Raw genomic sequence first — 26,599 nt, forward strand, 5'->3', positions numbered from 1 at the left:
GTTTTAAGAGAGGGTGGGTGGGTGGGGGAAGGCTTGACTGTGGGTTTCAGAGAGAGGGAGCCTATATGAGGGGAGGGGGATGCCGGTGAGAGAGAATGTGAGAGAGGAGAGGGGGTGTGGGGGAATGCGAGAGACAGCTTGGTTGGTAAGAGGGGGAGAGCGGGGGATGCTTGAGTGTGAGTTTCAGAGAGGGAGCCTATATAAGGGGATGTGTGTGTGTGCGAGAGAGTGAGGGAGCCTGTATGAGGGTGTGTGTATGTCGAAGGGACATTCTTACAGTGAATTTCTAGGGAAATTCTGCTCAAACTATTTAAAATTGTGCAAATTTAAGTAATAACTTTTTTCTTTAATAGACTCGCCGCCCGGGCGTAGAATGGGTACAGTTGCTAGTAAGATATATATATATTAAATAGGGAAACCAGTAGTGCAGAGCCCTGCAGAACACCAGTTTTTATGGGATGCCAGGAGGAAGTACTACTGTTGATTATGACAAAAATATCAATACTGTACCAGAGATGTCTAAAGAACAAAGTCTGTGTAATAGAATGTCATGATTTATGATGTCAAAAGCCGAAAAGATATCCAATAAGATAAACATGTAATGTTTACCGGTGTCAAAACCACATCTGATAGTATCAAAGCTGGAGAGGATTAGAGAACTGTGAAATTTCCAGAAACTGAATTGATATTGATTGAGGACGTTAAGATCATCAAAAAATTCAGATAACTGATGTAAAGCAGCAGATTCCAGGATTTTTGACAAAAATGGTAGGGATGAGATGGGACAACAATCGGACAATATTGAAGGGTCAGCAGCAAAATTTTTTTTTTATATGGGTCTTACCAAAGCTCGCTGTAAGGGATTTTGTTAGTTCCCCCATATCTAAAAATGTGTTAACTATTTGTTGCAAAACTAGTACCATGTCATGGTGGAGCATTTTAAGTAAGGCAAAGGAACAAGGATTAAGATGCCTGTGACTCCGGTTCAGTGAACTGGAGCACAACATGGGAGGGAGGGACTTTCCCAATGTTGAGATGGGAGGGTGGAGGGGACAGGGAGGGCAGGGTAAGAAAATAAGAAGTTCAGAAGATAGAAGAGACACAAGATGGAAGGAGAAGGATGGAGGGGTTCAGTAAGGAGCTGGCAAAGAGGATAAGCAAAGGTAGGTAGGGCTGAGAGGGACAAGCAAGGGGTTTGGGGGTGGGGTGGGTGGAGCTGAGATAAAAGGGAGGGCAGGTAGCTAGCCACCCCCTTTTCTCTTCAGCTCTGAAGTGGGCAGTTTCATCCTCTGGAACAATCTCAGAGAAAGCCATCAATTACCTGGCTGTTGCCATCTTGGGCCTTCAACTCACATACCGGTGTTGCCTGGCAGGGCGGCAGGCCCAGTGAATTGTTAGTGGGCGGCGGCGGTCGTCAGCTGGAAGGATTATGGGGCATCTCAGGCCTCAGCTTTCTGACAAAACTGGGGAGGTGGGGCAGGAGGAGGCTGGAATCAGGGTAGGCCATGAGGGAATGGGAGCAAGGTGAGAGACCCATCTATCGTGTGGAGGGAGACTCCAGAGATAGACTTCGACCCTCAGGGTATTGCGATGCAGTGTTGGGGCCCTGACTAAGTCGCTCCATGGGGGCAAGAAAGGCCGCTTTGCCATGCATAGCGATATTCCTCTGCCCCCCTCCCCCACCACACACTGCCAACGGAGCTGGCAATATAAAAAAATGATAAGTGATAAGCTTTTGTCTCCATCCCACTGTTGATATGGAGCTCATCTGTCCCGGCCGGGTGGGAAATGGTGAATGATGCAGCATGCGAGCGAGGAGTTGCTGTGAGCATTTGTGATGGCCCCCTTCCACCTGCTGCCAGGGCCATGCCAGCTCCTGCGAGCGAGGTCAGCGAAAGCCGTACAGGAAGCCAGGAGAGTGAGCTTGAGCAGGGCTGGCAGACAGAGCATCGCTGCACGAGGGCAATTGGTGAGACAGTGGTGAATGCAGGTAGCTGCCTCCCTGCTGCTGAGACGTTACCATGATTGCGATTGACAGGCCATGCACTTAATCGGGAGAGGAGGAGGGGCTGAACATGGCGAGCAGTGAGGCAGAGGCTTACCCACAAATTTGTGCCAGTAGGGAATATGCAATGAGGCAGCAGCCACCGCAGGGGTGGCACTAATGCCACTGGCAACCGTTGCAAGACCACCATTGCTAGGAAGGAGTGGGAAATCTAGGGAAGCAGGTCACTTTCACTTTGACGGTGAAAGGGGGTATAGGCAGCATGCGAGCAGCACTCAACCTGGGACTCCAGTCTTTGATAGATTTGGGTCCAGAAATTCTGACAAACCCCTCAGCTTAAACAATTTTTGTCAGTCCAATGAATGCATATGGATGGGTAGGTTGTCAACGGTTTAGCTGACAGTCATCTAGTGCTAGTCATCTAGATTGGTGGGGGGTGGTAACTGCATTCGAATAAGCTTTCTTTCTCAAACACTAGCATATTCACATGTTCACTCCTACACATACATGCTCATTCTCACACATTCACTTTTCTCTCGTCCACACTCATGCACTTTCTCACATACATACACACTTCTCTCCCTCTGTCATACACATACATGAACTCTTACACACACATACTCACTCCCTCCTCTCCCTTTTCCACAGCCATGCACATTCACTCTTCTCCCTTTTTCATACACTCACTTCTCTCTCTCTTCCACATGCACACACACATACACACTCACTCCTATTCCTTTTCCACAGACATGCACATTCACTCTTCTCCCTTTTTCATACACTCACTTCTCTCTCTCTTCCACATGCACACACACATTCACGCTCAGTCCTATTCCTTTTCCACAGACATGCACATTCACTCTTCTCCCTTTGTCACACACTCACTTCTCTCCTTCTACATACATATTCATTCACTTCTTTCCATCTTCCACACACATATGTGCACTCACTCTTCTCCTACACACATATTCATTCACTTCTTTCCGTCTTCCACACACATATGTGCACTCACTCCTCTCCCTTTTCCACATACCCAATCATGCGTGCACACACACACACACATATGCATACTTATTCACTTCTCACACTTTTCCACACACACATGCAATTTCAACCTCTCTTTTCACCTTGATCCTCATTTCCTCGGGCCCATGGGACAAGCACCCCGCTTCCTCCTCCTTCTGCAGCTTTGGGCCTGCTCTGCCTTCTGCAGCAGGACAGCCGGAGTTTTCAGGTGTTGGCTTGGAGACCTGGCGGTTTGTTCAGAATTCCAGAGTCTCCGGGCCATATCCAGAGAGCACCCAGGTATGACAATACATGCTTCATTGAGTAATCATTAACTCTATAATTTCATTATACAGGGGGAGCGATGAGGCCAGGCTTTGCAATGGCACCATGGATGTGATAGACAGTCACAGTCCAAGGGGGGAGGGAGGTTTGCTGAATTTTGGAGGGGTCCCTATACCTGCCTATGTTGAGCATGCAATTTGTAGTATCGAGAGAAGAAATGACCTGAAAGATTTCAGGCTGACAAATAGGTGAAAATTGGCCCATCGTGTTCCTTCCAAATACAAATTATCAGTAGTCAATGTGACTGAATCGAGAAACTTTGAACATAAGGTAGAGATTTTATTATCAATAAAGTTTGCAAAAGTTTCAGCAAATGTGGAGTCAGGTCCCACTTGGGGAAAATTATGAAATGAGGAGGGAGAATTAGCTTATTGACACACCATCTGAAATAGTTCTTTAGAATTGTGCATGTCTGGGACCAACCAGGCGGAAGCCCCCCTAGGGCAGACTCCATCGGTCCTCGTGTTCTTGGCACCTGGTGCCTCCACCTGGAGAAGAAGGTGTTAGTGGGTGGGATTTCCCTCCCTTCACCCCAGGAAAACAATTGGGACTCTGAATCAGGCTGGCAGTATGTACAAATATATACAGATTTATTAGACTAATCAAGCATATACATTTCTACAGGACCATGTACATAGCTAATAGGATGTCAAACAGGACACTTATCTACTCATGGTTAATAATCTCACTCTACACAACTATATACGTTTTTACAAGATAGCAAGAACATTTAGTATTTAGCAATTTTGGGGTTGTTGGTCCTCACAGTATATCACTAAATAGAATAGAAGGAACCTCTTGTGTTCCCAGTTACTCAAGTATTATTATCCTACCCTTTATCCCAAATCTCACCCATGTAAAAAGATGCATCTGGGCTGGTAGGCAGTGTGGCCTGCGGGGGTCTGCTGATATCTAAACCATTTCCTTCCACTCTGCTGAAAGGTCTGGGCCAATGCTGGGATCCACACCCTCCTGGGGGACTTGACTCTGCCTCCCAGTCTGCTGCTGTTGTACAAACCCTGCTGGGGGACATGACTACTCCTCCCAGTCTGCCGCTGTGGTCCATGTCCTCCTGGGGAACCTGACTCCACCTCCCAGTCTGCTGCTGGGGTCCCCACCCTCCTGGGGGACCTGACTCCACCTCTCAGTGTGTTGCTGGGGTCCCAACCCTCCTGGGGGACTTGACTCCACCTACCAGACTGCCACTGGGGTCCACATCCTCCTGGGGGATCCAACTGCCACCCGGAATGCTGCTGGGGTACCCTTCCTCAAGGGGGACCACTCCACCTCCAGATCTGCCACTGGGGTCCATGTCCTCCTGGGGACCCAACCACTTCCTGGACTGCTACTGGGGTCGCCTTGCTCAAGGGGGACCGCTTGATCTCCAGATCTACTGCTGTGGTCCCCTCACTCAAGGGGGGGGAGATCACACCATTTCCAGGCCTGCTGCTGTTCTTCAGTTCTCCCTCAATAGAAGATTTTCCTTTGCTTGGGTTTACAGCTCCACTAGGCTCATAGTTGTTTTACAATTCAGAGGTTCTGGCCCTCCACAGTCTCAGCTTTCAATGATTTTAGCTCCGCTAAGCTCATGTGATGCTACCCAACCTGGATAAGTCACCTTCTCTCAGCCTGGCTTTTGCTTTATCTGTTGTCTGACTCTGTGTGGGTCACCTCTTAGCCAAAAGGCCACGACCCAGGCAGAACCATAAAGAGAAACCATGTGCACATTCCTCTGTCCTACCTGGCCATCCCCATTACCTGGGAACTTGGTAATCACTTGTTAGGGTGAAAATCTGTTTGCTTCCTAGGACTGTTTTCCAGTACATTTCTCTCATAAATCCCTTTCCCAGTCATAGTTCTGTAATTTAGGAGTTTGAATCGTCTGATTTTTTTTAGTGCTATTTCCTATAAAATTACTAACAGAAGTTCAGGGGCCTGTAACAGGCAAATTCCCTACCTGAATCTGTGACTCATTTATTCAAAGGTCATTTAAGTACCTTCACAGTAAGGGGTCTGACAATCTTTTCAATTTCCTGGGATTGCAGCTCAAGTTACATAGTTGCATTGTCCTTTTTTTTTTCTCTGCTGCACTTCACTTAAATGGTAGCATGCTGAAACCTCTGTCTCTTGTGAGGGGGGTTTCATAAAAGTAAGATTTTTTTGCAGCACTTATAGCTGCTCGGTAGGTAGTCAAATTATTTTTCTAAGCTAACAGTAAGGCAGCAGTTTGGGTTTTCCACCACTTCTCTAGCCTACAGAATAAACGTTTTAGTGCGAGGAGGGGTGGTAAAAACCAAGGAGAAGAATTTTTACTTTTGGACATTCTTAGTTTAAGGGGGACAAACTCATCTGTGATGGAAGATAAGGTTTTTTCCCACAGACAAGTCAATAATGCAGGACTGGAGTTTTCTGGAAAATGCAGTTGGTCAGCAAGCTTTTTTTAAATAGCTCTGGGCCAATGAAACCCCGTTTCAATACGGCCTGATGATTTCTTTTAAAGTATAAGACCCCAGGCTAAGAAGAATGGGACATTCCTTATAACCAAATTAGCAGAGTTGCTTGTTACAAGAAGGGGAATTGCAAAAATCAGATCCCGGGTATGGCCGGCTCTGTAGGTGAGAGAACTAAGTTGCTCCCAACCAAAGACAGAAATAGTCTCCAGGAATGTTTCACATGCAATGGATTGTGGAACCCGATCTACATGTAAATAAAATTTGTCAAGGACAATCGTTTTAGATAGATTCATTCTTGTGCAGGCTAAAAGCTCAATAATAGGGGAACAATTATGTGACAGCACAGAAGGTGGGCAGTAAATATGAGGAAAGGCTAAAAAGGTTAGGGCTGTTCAGCTCGGGGAAGAGATGGCTGAGGGGGGATATGATAGAGATCTACAAAATCATGAGAGGACTAGGACAGGTAAATGTGAAACGGTATGTCCTCTTTTGGATAATACAAGAACTAGTGGGTACTCCATGAAGTTAGCAAGCAGCACATTTAAAACAAAACATAGAACATTCTTTTTCATTCAAAACACAATTAAGCTCTGGAATTCATTGCCAGAGGATGTGGTTAAGGCAGTTAGTTAGCTGGGTTTAAAAGGGTCTGGATAAGTTCCATAAACTGCTTTTAATAAATAGGGAATAGCCACTGCTTTTTGCCAGCATTAGTAGCGTGGGATCTATTGAATGTTTGGGTACTTGCCAGGTACTTGTTACTTGGATTGGCCACTGTTGGAAACAGGATACTGGGCTTGATGCCATACTTGGTCTGATCCAGTATGGTATATCTTCTGTTCTTGTGTTCATATGTTCTAAGACACAGATTTATAATCTCAGAGGTGAGCAAAAGTACTTCATAGGGCTTAGAAACTGAAACATCAATTTTTGAAAATTTGAGGTGCTTTTAGAAATATATTAGGACCCCCGCCACCATGCATTTTATAACATTAGTGCATGCAGATATGCGCATGGTAAAAATACACATGAAAAAAAGAAATACCCGACTGAATTCTTAAACTCACTGGCAGCACGGTCCCATACCTGTCTCCTTTTTGTTTGGCAAAATTTGGCAGGCCTGTGAATCTGATCAGCCAGATTTTCAAACACGGAGATTAAACCAGTCAGTTTTTGCTGGGCAAAGCTTTAAAAGTGGACCCCCTTTTTTTTTTTTTGATTTGGTGGAATTAGAAAGTTTAATAGAAGATCCTTCTGGGGTGTGCTGGATCTGTTGTAAGATCAAATTCCATTCTGGATATCTTAGATGTGTTATAGTACTTGTGTCTTCTAGCTCCACTACAGTTATTGAATTTAATTGTAGTTTGTAAGTTTTGCTTGTTTCCTTTACTTTTCCTTTCTGGAAAATTTATGGACTTGATACACATACATGGTATATATTTTTTCTTTTTTTAAAATCCTATTTATCTCAAACATATTTAGTTAGGCAAAAGTAAAGGGATCGTCTACAATCACCCTGCTGAGCTGGCTTAGGTAAACCCAAAAAGCACATTGTGAAGATGCAAACTAGAAAGTGAAGGGATTTGTCCATTAGGTGGCAGCATTGCTTCATGAATACTTAAAGGCAGGGGCTGTCTCTGTACCTTCTCCATCGCAATTATATCTTTTTTGAGATGCGGCGACCAGAATTGTACACAGTATTCAAGGTGCGGTCTCACCATGGAGCGATACAGAGGCATTATGACATTTTCCGTTTTATTCATCATTCCTTTTCTAATAATTCCCAACATTCTGTTTGCTTTTTTGACTGCCGCAGCACACTGCACCGACGATTTCAATGTGTTATCCACTATTTATTTTATTTAAAAACTTTTATATACCGGTATTAGTATGCATACATCATACCGGTTTACAATGTAACTTTAAAGGTAGAAATTACAATGAACAGGGAGGGCGAACAAGGAGGAGTATACAAAGAGCAGGAGGTGGAGGAATTAAAGCAATAAATAAAAACTGCAACGGACTATTTACAGGAATATACAAGGCGTAGGCAAGATATTTGCAGAAGTCGGTGTACTTAATCAGGGTAGGCTTGTCGGAAGAGCCATGTTTTAAGTTTTTTTCTGAACTTGGCGTAACATGGCTCTAGCCTGAGAGTGGTAGGGAGGGTGTTCCATTGTTTAGGGCCTGCAATGGATAGTGCACGGTCCCTAGTAGAGGAGAGGTGGGCTTTTTTCAAAGGGGGAATGGAGAGGGTGCCTTTGTTGACAGTGCGAGTGGGTCGTTCAGTGCGTATAGGACGAAAGGGTTCATCCAACCAATTGGAATTGTGCGAGTGGATGGACTTGTGCACTATGGTTAGAATTTTGAAGAGAATTCGGGATGCGATGGGGAGCCAGTGGAGTTCTTTGAGTATTGGGGTAATGTGATCAGCTTTCCTTGAGTTGGTGATGACCCTGGCGATGGCATTCTGGAGCATTTGTAAGGGCTTGGTGGTGGAGGAGGGTAGGCCAAGGAAGAGGGCATTACAGTAGTCCAGCTTTGAGGAAAGGGTGGCTTGGACGACGGTGCGGAAGTCATGATAGTGGAGGAGGGGTCTGAGTTTCTTCAGGATGTGAAGCTTGAAGAAACCTTCTTTGAGGATGGAGTTGATCTGTTTTTTGAGATTGAGTTGTTGATCTATGATAACCCCAAGGTCTCTTACTGTGGGTTGGGGTGTTATGACGTTGAAAGCTGGATCGTTGGAGATCGGTGGTTTGGGAGGGAGGTGAGGAGAGATAAGGAGCAGCTCTGTTTTGGAGAAGTTTAGAGCGAGGTGGATGTTGGTGAGGAAGTCATTGATGTTGGCAAGACATGTGTTCCAGAAGGCAAGGGCATCTGAGAGAGAGTTGTGAATGGGAATGACGATTTGAACGTCATCTGCATAGAGGTAGAATTTGAGGCCGAGGTCTGTGAGGAGCTGACATAGAGGTGTGAGATAAATGTTGAAAAGGGTGGAGGAGAGGGAGGAGCCTTGTGGGACACCTTGAGACAAGGGATAGAGTGTGGAGTTGGCGTTTCCTATCTTGACGGAGAACTTTCTGTTAGATAAGTAGGATTTAAACCATAGTAGGGCTAGGCCTGAGATGCCTATTTCGGATAGCCGGTTGATGAGGAGGTTATGGTTGATGGTATCAAAGGCAGCTGAGATGTCGAGTAGGGCAAGGAGGTAACAGTTGCCTCGGTCCATGCCTATGAGTAAGTGGTCCGTGAGGGAGAGCAGGAGGGTTTCTGTATTGAGGTATTTACGGAAGCCGTATTGGGCTGGATGCAGAATGTTGTTGCTTTCTAGATATTCTGTAAGTTGGATGTTTACAATCTTTTCCATAATTTTGGATAGGAAGGGCAGGTTAGAGATAGGGCGGAAGTTAGCGGGGGTCTTTAGGGTCTAGTGTTGGTTTTTTTAGGAGGGGCTTGACAATAGCTTGTTTAAGAGCATCTGGGACAGAGCCTGAAGAGAGGGAGGAGTTTATGATGTCTGCGATGGGTTTGGATATAGTGTTCGGGATGGAGAGGAGGGATTTTGTGGGAATGGTGTCTGAAGGGTGGGAAGCTGGTTTAAGTTTTCTGAGAATAGATTCCACTTCTTTAGCGGAAGTCAGGTCAAGGGTTTGGAGGGTGGGTGAAGTGGGGGAAGGTTGGAGGGAGGGGGAAGGGGAGGTGGATGGAGAAGGGTGTTGAAATCTGCGGAGGATGTTGGTGATTTTTTGTGAGGAAATACTGGGCGATTTCTTCGCTCTTAGTGGAGGCATCATTCTCAGGGATAGTGGGCTGAGAGGATTTGGTGAGGTTGGCAACATAATTGAAAAGGGCTTTCGGGTTGTACATGTATTGGTGGATCTTAGCTGAAAAGTAGTCTCTTTTTGTTTTGAGGGTGGTTATTCTATATTGGTGAAGGGTAGTTTTGAAACTTGAGGCGAGTTGGGGTGAGGGGGCTTTACGCCAGTTTCTCTCACGCTGCCTGAGGGTATTCTTTAGGGATCTTAGTTCAGTCGTGTACCAGGGTTGATGATTTTTTGTGGGTTGGGTAATGTTACGTCTGGAGATGGGGCATAGTTTGTCAGCAATTTCAAGAGTCATGCTGAGCCAGGATTTGATGGCAGTCTCTGGACTGGAGCAGTCAAGGCTAGTGGATGTGTTGGAAATGGCAAGAGCCAGTTCATCTCCAGAGCAGGGTTTCCTGAAGGTGAAGGTGGTGTTGTTTGAGGGAGTGGGGGGTAGTAGGGAAGTTAAGGGGGAGGGGGGCTTTTATGAGGAAGTGGTCTGACCAAGGTACAGGGGAGCAGGTGGGGGGGTGGGATGGTAGGAAGCAGTGGTTGATGAATATAAGGTCAAGGGAGTGACCAGCTTGGTGCGTGGGGGAGGCAACAATTTGTCTAAGGCCTAGAGCTTGGAGTGCAGTAAGGAATGCCTCACAAGAAGGGGTAAGGGGGGGTGGCATCGACATGGAGGTTGAAGTCTCCTAGTATGATGGAAGGGATTTCAATGTTTATGTTGGCAGATAAGAATTCAATTAAGGGGGAGGGGTCCCGTTCGATGGATCCAGGAGGGGCATAAATGAGACAGATTTGCAGTGAGGGGGCTTTGAAGAGGCCAATTTCTAGCTTGGAGGGTGATGTGGTGTGGGAGAGTTTGAGATTAAGGTGTTTCTTGAAGGCTAGGAGGATGCCACCTCCTCTTTTCTTGGGTCTTGGAATGGATAGGAATTCGTAGGATTGTGTAGGTAGCTGGTTCAGGAGGACAATGTCTGTTTCTTTGAGCCAGGTTTCCGTGATGGCACAGATGTCTGGCTTGGTGTCAGTGAGGAGGTCATTTAGGATGGGGGTTTTTTTTGGAGAGTGATTGGGCGTTGAACAGAATGATGGAGAGGGTAGTGAGTCCAAGGAATTGGTTGAGGGGGGTAGTGAGGATAGGGAGGAGGGATTTGTAGGGGGGGGTGGGACGGGAATGGGGGAGTCTGTTGTGGGGGAGGTGGATGCGGTTGATGTGTTGTGTGGTCATAGTGGGTGGGTAGGCAAAGGAGGAGGGAGGGAGAGGGGGTAGGTAAAAGGAAACTGAGAGGATATAGGGTAGTACAAGGCGGGGATTAAGGTATCAAGGAGTTAAACTGAGAGAAGGGCACTGAGGAAAGGGCACAAAGCTGATTAGGTAGGGTAAGAGGTGTAAATAGTGTACCATGCAGGTTATACAATGCAGGTCAGACAATGCAGGTTATACAGCTTAGATAACATGCACAAATAACAGAATAGAGCAATTTAAGGTGTTAGGGGGAGTAGTCCAGTGGCTGGGAGGCAGGCTCATGAGCACCTGTGAGAGGTGGGATAGGCACTTTGAGGAGGTGCCCACTCACTCGGAGGTCCTGGAGCTGGATGAGTCTTGGCTGAGAGGCTGGCAAGTGAGCGGCGATACTTCAGGGTCAAAAGGGACTGCTGGGTGAGAAGGAGGTCCGTGTAGTACTTTAGGGTCTTCCAGGGTCCTTCAGGGCAGTCCGAAGGGGCGCTCAAAGGGGCAGGCCCCTTTGTCGCGCCCCTTGGGTTGTAGCACCTAATATGGAACCCAACATTGTGTAATTATAGCATGGGTTATTTTTCCCTATATGCATCACCTTGCACTTATCCACATTAAATTTCATCTGCCATTTGGATGCCCAATCTTCCAGTCTCACAAGGTCTTCCTGCAATTTATCACAATCTGCTTGTGATTTAACTACTCTGAACAATTTTGTGTCATCTGCAAATTTGATTATCTCACTCGTTGTATTTCTTTCCAGATCATTTATAAATATATTGAACAGTAAGGGTCCCAATACAGATCCCTGAGGCATTCCACTGTCCACTCCCTTCCACTGAGAAAATTGCCCATTTAATCCTACTCTCTGTTTCCTGTCTTTTAGCCAGTTTGCATTCCACGAAAGGACATCGCCACCTATCCCATGACTTTTTACTTTTCCTAGAAGCCTCTCATGAGGAACTTTGTCAAACGCCTTCTGAAAATCCAAGTATACTATATCTACCGGTTCACCTTTATCCACATGTTTATTAACTCCTTCAAAAAAGTGAGGTTCATCCAGCTAACTCCAGAAATCAGCTGTGTAAACCTTTTGAACATGGACCCCCTAACAGATGTAATGAGATATAAGCTTTCAATGACAAGTGTCCACATCGCAGGATTTCCAGTTCAGTTTTTGCCTATGTATTTCAGATTTCTGATTATTCATTCTGCATTAGCTGAGAATCTGTCCTCGCTTTACATGTGTGACCTAGGTGAGGCATTCTGTTCCCTTCATGCACTACTAGGCCCTCTGTGGCACAGCACAAAACTTTGCAAACAACACACTTGTCACCTATATAGGAAACCAGTCACACCATATCAGCATTATTCCCTAGGACTGAAGCAGCAAAAATCCTGCAGATATTACACCGGGTTCTAGAACATCAATACACTTCCTAGTGGGAAATCAGAAAGAGCTAGATTGCTCTTGATAACTACACACTTTGGTCACACATGCAGTACAAAGGCAGACCCTTAACAAATAGACAGGTCGATACAGTAACGTTGAGTTAAAGATTCCCGGTCTGTAACGTGCTGGGAGCGCACAATACAGACGAGTAAGGCCATCCAGCGATACAGTCTCCAGTTTCAAGCGTCCTTAGCGCTTCCTAAACCCTTTCCTAAACCCTTTCCGCACCCAGCATGTAAATGAACGAAAAAGCTGTATAATGAAGGAATTAGCTATTCCCCTGCGATACTGTAACGGGCGCTGATATTATCTCCTCCGTAACCCGCTGTTCTGCCGCGGCCTTAACCTGCTAGTTTACCGCCTCCCCCTAGTAGGAGTTAGTGTAGTGTAGTGTAGTGTAAAAACATTGCTTACCCGCCCTGGTCCCGTCCGGTCTCCTGCAGCCCCGTCCGGTCCCCTCCTCCCGAAGCAAAAAAAAACCAAACGAAAAAGTAGCAAGGCTCGGGCCTGCTATGGTAAGTGTAAAAAGTGTAAAAAACAAAAAACCTGTGTGTTATATAAAAAAATAAAACAATTTTAAATACCTGTCGGAGGGCCGTGGGTCCAGGCGGCCGGTGGGCGGCGGGCAGCCATCAGCGGCATCCGGTAGTCCCTTCTCCCTTCCTCCCTCCCGCCCCTGCCTGGATGAGCGCCAAAATCGCACGGGCGGGTCGGGGGGGGGGGGGGGGGGGGGCGGCAGCAGGATCCGGGAGCGGCGGGTAGGCAGCAGCGGGGTCCGGGGGGGGCAGCGGCAGCGGGGTCCGGGGGGGGCAGCGGCAGCAGGATCCAGGGGCAGCAGCGAGATCCGGGGGGCGAGTAGCGGCAGGGTGTTCGATCGGGCAGGCAGGTAGGTGGCAAAATAAAGATGGCCGCCTGCACGGGAAAATCGTGCAATTGGCCGCTGAAGACGTGACGTCACGGCGTTTGGCGTCACGGGGTGTGACGTCACGTCTTCAGCGGCCAATTGCAGCTTTCCCCCGTGCAGGCGGCCATCTTTTTTTCCCACCTACCTGCCCGATCGAACACGCTGCCGCTACTCGCCCCCTGGATCTCGCTGCCACTGCCGCCCCTGGATCCTGCTGCCGCTGCCCCCCGGACCCCGCTGCTGCCTACCCGCCGCTCCCGGATCCTGCTGCCGCCCCCCCCGCTGCCGACCCGCCCGTGCGATTTTGGTGCTCATCCAGGCAGGGGAGGGAGGGAGGAAGGGAGAAGGGACTACCGGATGCCGCTGATGGCTGCCCGCCGCCCACCGGCCGCCTGGACCCACGGCCCTCCGACAGGTATTTAAAATTGTTTTATTTTTTTATATAACACACAGGTTTTTTGTTTTTTACACTTTTTACACTTTTTACACTTTTTTACACTTCCTGGTGCCTGTCATTTCAAATGTCATTTGAAATGACAGGTACCAGCGCACCCAGGTTACTGTATAGGCGCTGTTACAGCGCCTATACAGTAAAATGGGTTGCGCGGGCATAACCCTTCCCTAACGCTTCACAGCCGCGGCATGCATTTGCATGCGATTAGAGGAGAGTATTGGGGAGTTAGTGAAGAGAACTGTGCGTGCGGGGAGGAAGGGTGCGCCTGACACTGCCGCACTGTTTTTACCGCGGCCTTACTGTATCGAGCCGAGAGTTAGATTACTGACTCAACTAGAGCAATGCTGGATTTTCAGACTGAATTTCCTTGAACCACATGGGTTGAATAGTGTCACTGAATGGATTTCATTCTTGTAATGTATTTTTGCAAATCATTCTTAGTAATCAATATTTGGAATGCAATCCCTATCTGATGATTTCCGTTCCATGGGCTAGTGAAGGTTATATCTAAGTTTGGAGATATATTATTTAGGCCTAATCAATAATAGGCTATATGGATTTCAATTTATAAAAAAGATTCATAAACTTTATTTGTCTAATTTTGCAGTCGACAAGGTTGTAATTTGAATGGAGGGAGCATGCATGCGTTAGAAACTGTTATATGTTTATATGCACTGCCCATGTGTTGGCGTCTTGCGAGAATAAGTCGGCAGGAGAGTGGGTAGCTCCGAGTATTAAATGTGCTGATTTTTTTTCGACGTTGTGAGAACACATTACATTGTTTGAAATATTTGTATTTTGAGAATAGATATTGATGTGTTCTCATTTTTTAGATACTGCCTCAAAGGAGTCAAATATCGCCTTGAAGCAGCTATAAAAGTGAAACGCTGGCCAACGTTGGCAATGTAGTGATTGACTATGAGCATTCGAGATTGAAATCCTTGAATACACATTGAGATAAGTTTATTTGGTTTTTTACATTTAAAAAAAAAAGAAAAAGAAAGAAAGAATGCAAATAGTTTTTCAGTGAATAAAGACTTTTGGGGAGGTTTTTGACCTAGGATCGAATTATCTTAAACATGTCATTAAATAACGCATGCTAGATTCTGAGGTCTTTTCCTCCCTTTGAAGCATAATTCAGTTATTGTGAGAGATTTTGAGTTTTTGAAAATTATTGGTGGAAGCAGTTTTCATTAACAGAAAATATGTACTATGACAAAAACTTAATAGTGGCCAAATATTTTCTTGTACAACAGTGATTATTCTATCAAACCTACTGTTAGCCTCCTTGAGCTCAAAATCTAATGTGGTGACATAAACCCTTGGGTCTGAGTTTTAAAAGCATTAACACTATTAAAACTGAGTTGTACACTTTATATGTGGCAGTGGGCTTTTGAAAATTGCTACAATATATTTTATTTTATTTTATTTATTTATTTTTAATTTTTATATACCGAAGTTCTTGTAAGGACTACAAATCAATCCGGTTTACATAAAACGAAGAACTGCTCAACAGAGAGCGGAGCTTTACATGGAACCGAGGAACATATGGAACAGTATAACTGATTGACAATTTAACATATATATATATGCCATGGAATTGTCCATAGGATTTATCCACGTTAAGTGCACTTAATGTAGGTAAATGACTTTTGAAAATTGCTGTGTAAGTTACCTTTATATGTACAACTCCTTTGAAAATTCACCTGTTTTGTGAATGAAAATGTGTCCACCAGGTGGCAACGTTGCATTAGTAATACTTGGGCTTTTTTTTTTTTTCTAAAGAGAATTTACTGTGCATGTCTTTCTTATCCAAGGTTAAACTCTGCTAACACACCAGAAGATTCTGCTTCCCTGGCCAGTATGAAGCACCAAAGGCCGATACTTCATGTCAGACATGTCTAGAAATGAGCACTGGGCAGTGGGGGGAGGAGTGTGTGTGTGTGTGTGTGTGTGACAGAGTACTTGTAATGAAAACATAAGTGACCTTAAAAACACACGCTTTGCCATGTCACACCATGTGATCTATTAAGATCATAATAGAATCGCTATTGATAGAGTGATGTGGAAACAGACACTAATTACAAATGAAAATATTTAAAAGCATTTGCACATCTGGATCTGTTTATTTTTCCATAGTGGTTGTCAATGTATTTTTTGGGGGGGAACTCTCCTTCATCAAAGTTACTGGCTTGTTGGATACTTGTATGGAGAAATAACCTTTTTTTTTTCCATCATTCCCAGTGCGGTTGTCTCAAGAACCTGGACCCGAAGTGACCATACCCACAATATCAGATGGTAAGAGGGTAGAGACTAAAACTACCCAGAGTTACAGGGGAACTGCTTCTGATCAATCCAGGCCAGGGTTTGTGCCTCCCTTACTGCAGAGGAGAAGAGCCTGGATAGAAAGCAGGAGATTGCTAGGGAGCAGGCTTCCCCAGGTGCAGAGACACCCATAATCAGGGCAGCATGAAAATCCTACTTCTCAGATTAACATAAGGACATCAAACTCACTTCACTGTTGGGCCAGATAGGAAAGAAATGTACTGTAAGAGGCCCAACCAAGGCCTCTGAGAACTTGAGGGCGCTGGCAATTATGTTTGCCTGGTTAATGCTTCCATTTCTTGTTTCTGATGGTGGCAAGAAGCTGTCTTTTTGTTCCTGTTCCTGTTGCAGCTTAGCTTGTTTGGCTCTACCAGCCACAATAAACGTCTCTGCACTGTTTCCTGTTGTGTCTGCATGCAGCCACCCAAATGTCCTTGGGTCCATATTCAAAAGATTTAGCAATTTAAAAATGAGGCCCCATAACGAGATAAATGTGAGCACTTAAAACTGCAAGCTGTACAAATTTTGGGGCTCATTCATTAAGCTGCGTTACGCTATTTACCGCGGGGAAAACGTTGTTTTCTTGGGCTAAGGGACCTGACAGGGGGATAACCTGAGGTATTTCAAATATCTTGTGTTATTTGAGCCTAGGCACAGTACAAATTTAAATAATCTATGGTATGCAAGTCAAAATTTGTGGCTTGCTGAAAACAACTCAAGAGTTGTAGCTAACATTTGCCGGGAGCCTTGGGAAGTTAACATGCCCTGAAGCTCCAGGGGTGAGTAAGGTCCCCCTCCCCCACGAAAATAGTCAAAACACCCTTGGTATCTGCATAGACTCGCTTGTCCCACTCTGTCCACCACTCTTGAAGGCAGCACATTGAAAAAAAATAAAAAATAAAGTTTATATGACCCTTTGTTAATGAGCTCATAAATACATTAAGCTGTGCAAATCAAATAACACAGCTTGCTGGAAAAAATAATAGATAGCTTTCATGTTGCTTATGCCCAGTCTACCTGGTTAATAATGATTTATGGACTTTTCCTCTAGGAAGCTGTCCAAACATTTTTTAAATCCCACTATGTTAATTGCCTTTACTGCATCCTCTGACAATGAATTCCAGAGCTTAATTGTGAGTTGACTAAAAAAGTATTTCCTCTGATTTGTTTTAAATATGCTATTTAGTAACTTCTGGAGTGTCTCCTACTCTTTTTATTGTTTGAAAGAGAAAACTGTCTCATATTTATCTGTTCCACTCTACTCATGATTTTACAGACCTCAATCATATCCTCCTCTCAGCTGCCTCTTATCCAAGCTGAAGAGCCCTAACCTCTTTAGCTTTTCCTCATAGATGAACCATTCCATTCCCAACATCATTTTGGCCACCCTTCTCTGAACATTTTCCAAGTCTGCTATATCTTTTTTTAAATGTGGCAACCAGCTGTACACAGAACTCTAGATGCAGTCGTACCATGGAGCAATACAGAGTCATTATGATATTCTCTGTTTTATTATCCATTCCTTTCCTCATAATTCCTAACATTCTATTTGCATATTTTGACTATGCCACACACTGAGCCAAGCATTTCAACATTGTCTATGATGATGCCTAGATCCTTTTCCTGGGATAGTGACTCTTAGTATGGAATCTGACATTGTGTACTTACATTTTGGATTATTTTTATCTATGTGCATCATTTTGCAGTTAAGCCATAAGACTTGCCATACTGGGTCAGACCAAGGGTCCATAAAGCCAAGTATCCTATTTCCAACAATGGCCAATCTAGGTGAGAAGTACCTGCAGGATCCCAAAGGGTAGATTCCAAATTACTTATCCCAAGAATAAATAGTGGATTTCTGCAACTCCACCTTAATAATGGTTTATGGCCTTTTCCTCCAGTAACTTGTTCAAACCTTTTTTAAATGTAGCTATACTAATAGCTTTCACCACATCCTCTGGCAATGAATTCCAGAGCTTGATTATGTGTTGAGTAAAAAAATAATTTCTCTTATTAAATTGCATTACCTAGTAACTTCATGGTGTGTCCCTTGGTCTTTGTACTTTTTGAAAGAGTAAATAATTGATTAACATTTACTCATACCATTCTACTCATTTTATAAACCTCTATCATATCTCCCCTCAGCTGTCTCTTCTCCAAGCTAAAGAGTCTTAACCTCTTTGGCTTTTACTAATAGGGGAATAGTTCCATCCCCTTTATCATTTTGGTTGCCCTTCTCTGTACCTTTTCTAATTCTGCTGTATCTTTTTTGAGATGTGACCACCAGAACAGGTACAAATTCTCAAGATGAGGTTGCACTATGGAGCGATGCAGAGGCATTATTATATTCTCTGTTTTAATTCTCCATTCCTTTCCTAATAATCCCTAGGATTCTATTTGATTTCTTGTCTGCTGCTGCACACCAAGCAGAAAATTTCAACTTATTATCAACAATGACACCTAGATCCTTTTCCTGAATGGTGATTCCTAATGTGGAACCTTGTACTGTGTAGCTATAATTTGGGTTACTCTTCTCTAAGGGGCAGATTTTAAAAGGGTTACGCGCGTAACATATGTGCGTAACTCCAGAAAACCTGCCCCTGCCTGTCCCTGCGTACGCTGAGCCTATCTTGCATAGGCTCGGTGGTGCGCACAAGCCCCGGGATGCGCGTATGTCCCGGGGCTTGCAAAAAGGGGCGTTCCGGGGGCGGGGCCGTGGATGGGGCACCGTCCTGGTGGCGTGCCAGGGGCCGGACCGAGGCCTCCGGCACAGCTGCCGTGCCGGGGGATGGAGAGCCAGTGCGCGCAAGTTACGCCTGCCCAGAGGCAGGCGTAACTTCTACGATAAAGGTTCGAAGGGGGTTTTAGATAGGGCTGGGGGCGGGTTAGATAGGGGAAGGGAGGGGAAGGTGCGGGGGGCCGGAAGGAAAGTTCCCTCCGAGGCCGCTTCGATTTCGGAGTGGCCTCGGAGGGAACAGAGGAAGGCTGCGCGGCTCGGCACGCGCAAGTTGCACAGTTGTGCACACCTTTGCGCTCGCCAACCCTGGATTTTATAATATGCGTGCGGCAGTGCGCGCATGTTATAAAATCGGGCGTAGATTTGTTTGTGCTGGGTTGCGCGAACAAATCTACGCCCACGCGCACCTTTTAAAATCTACCCATAAGTGTATCACTTTGCACTTGTCCACATTAAATATCATTTGCTATTTGCATGCCCAGTCTCCCAGTTTTGCAAGGTTTTCTTGCGATTTAACAACTTTCAAATAATTTTGTGTCATCGGCACGTTTGATGACCTCACTTGTTCCTTTTCCAGGTCATTTATAAATACATTAAAAAACAGTGCTCCCAGAACAAATCCCTGGGGCACTCCACTATTCACTTTTCTCCATTGGGAAAATGTACCATTTAGCCCTACTCTGTTTTCTATCTTTTAACCAGTTGACATTCCTCAATTGGACATTTTCTCTTATCCCATGAAGTCTCTCATAAGGATCTTTATCAAATGCTTTCTGGAAATCCAGATCCACTATATCAACTGGCTCACTTTTATCCACATGTTTATTTACACTCTTAAAAACATGTAGCAAATTTGTGAGACAAAACATCCCTTGGCTAAATCCATGTTAGCTTTGTCCCATTAAACTATGCCTACCTATATGCTTAGCAATTTTGTTCTGTATAATAGCTTCTAACATTTTGTCCATATTGTTTCATCTGCCATTTTGTTGCCCAGTCTCCCAGTCTTGTAGGTCCTCATGCAATTTCTCACAATTCACTTGTGATTTAACAGCTCAGAATAATTTTGTATCATCTGCAAATTTGATCACATCACTCGTTTTTTAGAACATTTATAAATATATAAAAAGCACCTGTCCCAGTAGAGATCCCTGGGGCTCTCTACTATTTACCTTCCTTCATTGATGAAACTGACCATGTAGTCTTCCTCTCTGTTTCCTGTCTTTTAACCAGTTCACAATCCACAGTAGGACATTGCCTCCTATCTCATGACTTTTTAAATTTCCTGAAGAGTCTCATGAGGGATTTTATCAAATGCCCTCTGAAAATCCTAATACACTGTTTCCATTGGCTCAATATTATCCACATGTTTATTAACTCCATCAAACATATGTTGCAGATTGGTGAAGGAAAGACTTCCCTTGGGTAAATGCATGCTGGCTGTGTCCCATTAAACTATGTCTATCTATATGTCCTGTCATTTTATTTTTTGGAATAGTTTCTATTATTTTTCCTGGCACTGACATCAGGCCCACTGGTCTTTAATTTCCTGGATCACCCTGGAACCATTTTTTAAAGATTGACATAACACATTAGTCAAGGAAATTGTGGTTTGTGGTGTAGGTCCTTGCTTCTACAGCACAAACCACAATTTCCTTGACTAAATGTATACCACTGATGTGACTGTATCTATAATAAAAGTTTTTCCTGTCAAGATGTATTGACCAGTGATTTATGTTTGCCACACATTAGTCATGTTGCATTTGCTCTACATGTGTGTGCTGCTTACCCCGCCCTTCCTGTGTACAATTCCTCCACTGACAGATTTTATAGTATTATTTTAATTCCTCCCTCAAATTCTCCTAAACTCCATCAGAAACAATTTACTTTATAGAATAATGATGAAAATTGCCTATTTGCATAGCTAGCATTTTATGTAATGTTTTAAATGAAAACAATTATGAAGCAAGTAAGAGAACCATTGACTATGGAGTCACAAAGAGATCGATTTTCAAAAGGTTTAGTTACCAACTTTGGGAATAAGGCATCTAAATTGGTCCTTTAGAGAACTAACTAGATCTTGGTCCAAAAGACAGACGGTTACAGGGGTGGATTTAGGGCAGATAAAATAACCTAGGTGCTTAGTATTGATTTTTTACATGAGTCACCTACATCTAGGCAAATTAATTGAATCCCTAAATTTAGGCCCTAAGTTTTAGGTAGCTACATTATGAATTTTCAGCTGAAATTTTAGAGGTATTCAGTGGGCCAGTGAGTGGGAAAATAGCCCAAGCAGCTGGATATGTAATGTAACATACCTGGGAAAGAATTCTGATTAATATACCGGGTTAACTTTAAGGCAGGTGTAATGCCTGGTTGAGAAATGGTCCTCTAGTGCTGAGGGGTAGTTGATGCTACATAGTGAGCAAGCCCACTAGGTGGAGAAGCTCAGTGATGGGACCGACTGGAGCTTTGCCTATATCAACCTCATTTCCCACAGGTTGAGTCATTGGGGTTCTAGGGCACGGCAGGACTTAGGTGGGTCCCCAGGACACTCCAAGAGAAGAATCCAGGCAAAAATAGGTCAAGGCAGGTGGCAGGAGATCAGGGCAGACAGCAGAACAGGTAACAAGCCAAAGGTCAGGGTAGGCAGCAGATAGCAGAAGGACAGAGACCAAGTCAGGGTCAGGATCTAGGTAGTTACTCTGAGACAAACAAGACAGACAAGACCAACAGGGCAAAAAAGAAAGGAACAAGCAGGAACTGGAACAAGAGCAGACAGACAAGCAACTGGACAACAAACAGAGCACAGAGGAGTACGGGACAAGTCAAGGAACCACAAAAAGGAGCAAATTCAAGGCAGGAACAAGACAAGGCTAGCAAACCACACTGGAACACAAAGGCACCAGGAGACCAGCGTCAACCACCCCCTCAGCACTCCGGATCTACTTCTCCAACAGGCATTACACCTGCCCTAAAGTTAACCCGGTGTATTCATCAGAACTCTTTCCCTGTGCTGAGGTACTAGCTGTTTGTGAGAGACTTCCTTATATACTCCTGGAGGATGTGATATCATCAGTCAGTGCCACAGGAAGCCCTGGCTAGGGGACCTATAGAGGCAGTCCAGAGTTGGAGGAAGTTCTACCCCGGGTCCTTGGAACAGTGTGTCGGAGTTGCTTCAGATCAGAGGTGAGGGGAGTAACAGCAGATATCTAGTCTGGTAGCACTGAATATCAGCACTTGCTTGCTAAAATTTAGCCCTATACTGGAATGACCCAATCACTACTTTTTTGTCTTACTAAATTTTGTTGGGGTGAAAAGTTACTCTAACAAAATTTAGTTTAAGAGTGGAGAGAAAATTTCAATTCTCAGTTTTTGTCTGGGTAACTTGAAAAGCCACCTGGATAAAGCCTTTGAATATGGATAGCTTAGATGTATAAATTTGATTGAAAATCCACCTAAATTTAAGGAAATGATTTAGGTACTGAACATTTTTTGAAATTTGACTTTATTTTGTTTTGGATTTTTCCTCTTTTTTTTTTTTTAAATATAATTTGTTTATTTCATTTCTTTTTTTAAAACAAAAAAAAAATGAAACAAAAAGTAAAATAAGGAGCAAAAGGAAAAACAAAATAAAATGTCAGATCTGTAGCCAGACTCCTCCCCACTACCTGACACCTGGGCTTTCTTCATTTCCTCCCCAGGCCCCATCCCAGACCTTCTTGCCCTTTTGTTGAAAATGTCGTCAGGGAGCAGGAGTGATCCCCAATTGCTCTTGTGCCACAACTGCCACCACTGAAAATGTCACTGGTAGACTGAGGCTGGTGCCATTGTAAAGTTTTGCCATATAAAATGGTGCCATTTGGGGACTATGATCTGAAGGAGAGGCTTGGGAGATTCAGGGGAGCACATAGGAGAAGTTGGTTTTTTTTAGCAGCAGCAATGGCCTTATTTTTTAAAAAATGAAATGAATGCAAATGAACAAAAAAAAAAAGCAAGAAATTTGAAATGGAAAATTTCATTAAAATTTCACATTTTATTTCTACAGAATATACATCCCTAATAAATTCTTAACATTCATTTCTTGGAATAAACAGTGAGTCTTCTGCATAATTTCCTTACTGCCTCTTTAACATCATTATTGCGAAGACTGTAAATGAAAGGGTTGAATAAGGGGGTAAACACTGCATACATTAGGGCAAGCAGCTTGTCATAGTCAGCAGGAAAGCTTCCTTTGGGCCGCACATAGACAATAAGGGCTGTTCCATAGAATAAAGCAACTACAATCAGGTGAGAAGAACAGGTAGAGAAGGCTTTGCGTCTCCCATCCATTGACTTTATCTTCAGTATTGCAAGAATAATCTTTATGTAAATGACAGCGATGATGGTGAATGGAATTATTATTGTACTTACAGCAAATGAACCATTTACTATAACATTGAGTGATGTATCTGTACAAGCCAAATATAGGAGTGGGGTAAAGTCACAAAAGAAGTGGTTGACTTCTCTACGGCCACAGAATGGTAATCTGGCAGCCAAAATTGTGGGAAAGATGGCAGCTGAGAAGCCCATGAGCCAGGAGAATGCAGCCAGCAGAATGCAAAGCTTGTTGGTGATGATGGTTTTATAGCGCAGAGGGTTACAGATGGCTAAATAACGATCGAAGGCCATCACCCCAAGGAGCATACACTCTGAAATACCCAAAGAGTGAAACAGGTACATTTGAATGAAGCAGCCAACAAAGGAAATGGACTTACTGACACCTAACAAGTTGGCCAACAGTCTGGGAACTGTGACAGATACATACAAAATTTCTAAGAAAGACAGGCTGCTAATAAAAAGATACATAGGGGATTGTAAACTGAACTCCACCCTCACCAAAGTAATGATGACAAGGTTTCCAGCCAGAGTTGTCAGGTAGGCAAGAAGAATGAGGAGGAAAATTGGAACTTCAAAATGATGAAATCTGGAGAATCCAAGAATGATGAAGTCTGTCCCTACTGTCTGATTGAGCCCATCCATGTGAGTGAGATTTACCTAGAGCATATACAGTAATGACAGCATTCAGTATTGCATCTGTATGAGTGAGAGCGACTTAAATAATACATGTACTACTCTCATTTCTTCAAAGGATATTATAAGAGCTGATCAATTAATATCTGAAAATTAATCTTGATATTCCAGTGTTAAGTGCTGCAACCTACTTAATTATGATTTTTATTTTTTGTCTCATGCTTTCTCAGCTCAGGCCTTCTACTTCTTGGGTTGACCAGAGCTAGGGATGCAGTGGAAGCAGTGTCCACAGCTCTTAAGGGGAAGGAGACATAGTCCATCATAGATGACACCTAGTGGTTGGCCTGAGGACCCCTCATTGCAAGTTTTCAGTAGGAACCTTGTTTGTGGCCCTCAGCTGAGGATTGTCACTGTATTTATTTATTTTATTTATTTATTATTTTTATATACCGACATTCGATCTCAATTGAGATATCACAAATGATTGGACTAGAGTAAGTTGGAATGGTATATAAAAGTGGTAAAAAAAAGCTCCAGTACATAATAGCATAAGAATATAAGATGACCTTTAGTTTGACCAAACATGGCACATCATCACCTTCATCCTCATTTATTTGTTTCACACCTTTCCAGCCAGAGAGTACAAGGCATATTACAGAGAATGCATTGTCTTAGACATATAAATCATTGATAAAAAAGGTACAATGATTAAGATATAAAGATGAGGTTACATAATTGGAATGCAGAGATACCTATAAGGGATTTGCTAGGCATAAGTAATTGTTAGTAAAGAGGGTAGATCAGCTGTAGTATTATCCAGCTGCCAAAAAGCAACAAGGAAGATGATTTATTGTGGCCGTAAGGTGAACAAAGAACGAGACAGACCACAAGTCCTTAAAAGAAAGTTGCCCAACAATTGCCCGAGTTCCTCCCACATACAAGGGGCTGCATTTTGACATGTCTTATGTATGTTTTTATATGTAGTTTGTATGTTTTTATATATTGTAGCCCCTGAAGCAGTCCCTTGTATGTGGGTGAAACTCGGGCAGAGTCGAACAATTGTTGGGCAACTTTCACAATTTTAATAAAGAACTTCCTTTTAAGGACTTGTGGTCTATCTCCTTCTTTGTTCACCATATTATCCAGCTGCTACATCTTATAAACATAGGAGATAATTTTAAAAGGAGTTGCATGTGTAAATGTAACATACTATCATTGCAAATTTAAAAAGCATAAAGTGCATTTACACATTGAATATCCTATGGACAATTCAATGGCATATATTACAGCAATTTTCAAAAGCCCACTTACATGGGTAAAATGCAATACAGATGTAAAACTAAATTTTAAGCATGTAAATGCTTTTTAAAATTAAGGCCATAGTCCGTTGCAATTTAGGTATTAATAGTGGAAGAGTTATGGCATCTACAGGATCTATAAACAAATTTCTAGGAAGACTATACAAAGAATTTAATGATTTACATACAGTGAGGTCCATATGCAAAAGCCATTTAGACGAATAACTCAAAAGTTAGCTGTCTAAATGGTAAATTTTGCATACGCCGCTATTTATCTGGTAAATTATAGGCACCGATCAGATGCTTCAAGGGAGCTGCCAGGAGCGAGTAGGTGAAGACTCTCACTTCTGGCAGGGATGACTTTGGGACCTCAGAGATGTGGGATGTGGAGTGCAGGGGTAGGAGGAGGGCTTCACACTCGTTTCAGCTTGCTGGGGGAAAGTGTGAAAGTGAAACTTTTTATTGCACAACACGGAAAGGGAGAGGAAGGGGGGCCAGTAATGTTTGGGGTACGTGGCAGACCGAGCAATTTTTTATTTAATAATAGGGAAGGAATATTTTGAGCCTTGGGCCATAGATATCATTTATTTTTTGACTGTCAGCGCTACGTAAGCAGAAAGTTATCCGGTCACACAAGCCATTTACCTGGGTGAATACCATTCTGGAGATCTCCCTCCTTCCACGCAGCTAAAATGCTTGCATGTCACTCTACAATGCACCCGCATCGCGAGGAAGTGTTTAGTTCGAAAGTAGAACATGGCACGCTTATGACTGCATTTTCAACGGAAAAAATACCCATTACATGGGTGACTGGAATATTGCCCCCTCAGATTTGGAGATCTCCCTAAGACGTCTGCCCCACATCCACATCAAGTCACATTTTTTATAACATCTTATTCCAATTCTTACTCACCATACAAATATATTTCACACTAAAGTAACCGATTTCAGTAAATTGAACATTGGGACAGATATTCCAAGAACTGAAAAGCAATTAATTTTAACCAGTTAACCTTATCTGGATATTCAGTTAATAGGTTAAAGTTACAGTTAAGTAACTGAAGCATGCAAAGCTTCTGCAATCAGACTTAAGGCAGCCATTTGTGAGGCTAACACTTAGGTGGGTCCAAAATTAACTGGTTAGTGCTGAATTTCATGCTAACCAAATTGAAAACCCCGCTCTGTGCATGCCCTGATCCAGCTCCTCCTTTAAGAACATAAGAACATAAGAAAATGCCATACTGGGTCAGACCAAGGGTCCATCAAGCCCAGCATCCTGTTTCCAACAGTGGCCAATCCAGGCCATAAGAACCTGGCAAGTACCCAAAAACTAAGTCTATTCCATGTAACCATTGCTAATGGCAGTGGCTATTCTCTAAGTGATCTTAATAGCAGGTAATGGACTTCTCCTCCAAGAACCTATCCAATCCTTTTTTAAACACAGCTATACTAACTGCACTAACCAGATCCTCTGGCAACAAATTCCAGAGTTTAATTGTGGGTTGAGTAAAAAAGAACTTTCTCCGATTAGTTTTAAATGTGCCCCATGCTAACTTCATGG

At 43.6% G+C, this 26,599-nt stretch overlaps 1 protein-coding gene across 1 annotated transcript; it reads right to left on the reverse strand.

Moving 5' to 3' along the window:
* Positions 1–22,804: 22,804 nt before the first annotated feature.
* On the reverse strand, positions 22,805–23,749 carry LOC115077491 (olfactory receptor 6N2-like). Its single transcript, XM_029579779.1, has one exon. The coding sequence runs from the start codon at positions 23,747–23,749 to the stop codon at positions 22,805–22,807; it is 945 nt and encodes a 314-aa protein (XP_029435639.1).
* Positions 23,750–26,599: the final 2,850 nt, after the last annotated feature.

This window comes from Rhinatrema bivittatum, chromosome 16, assembly GCF_901001135.1.
Source record: "Rhinatrema bivittatum chromosome 16, aRhiBiv1.1, whole genome shotgun sequence".
Taxonomy (NCBI): Eukaryota; Metazoa; Chordata; class Amphibia; order Gymnophiona; family Rhinatrematidae; genus Rhinatrema; species Rhinatrema bivittatum.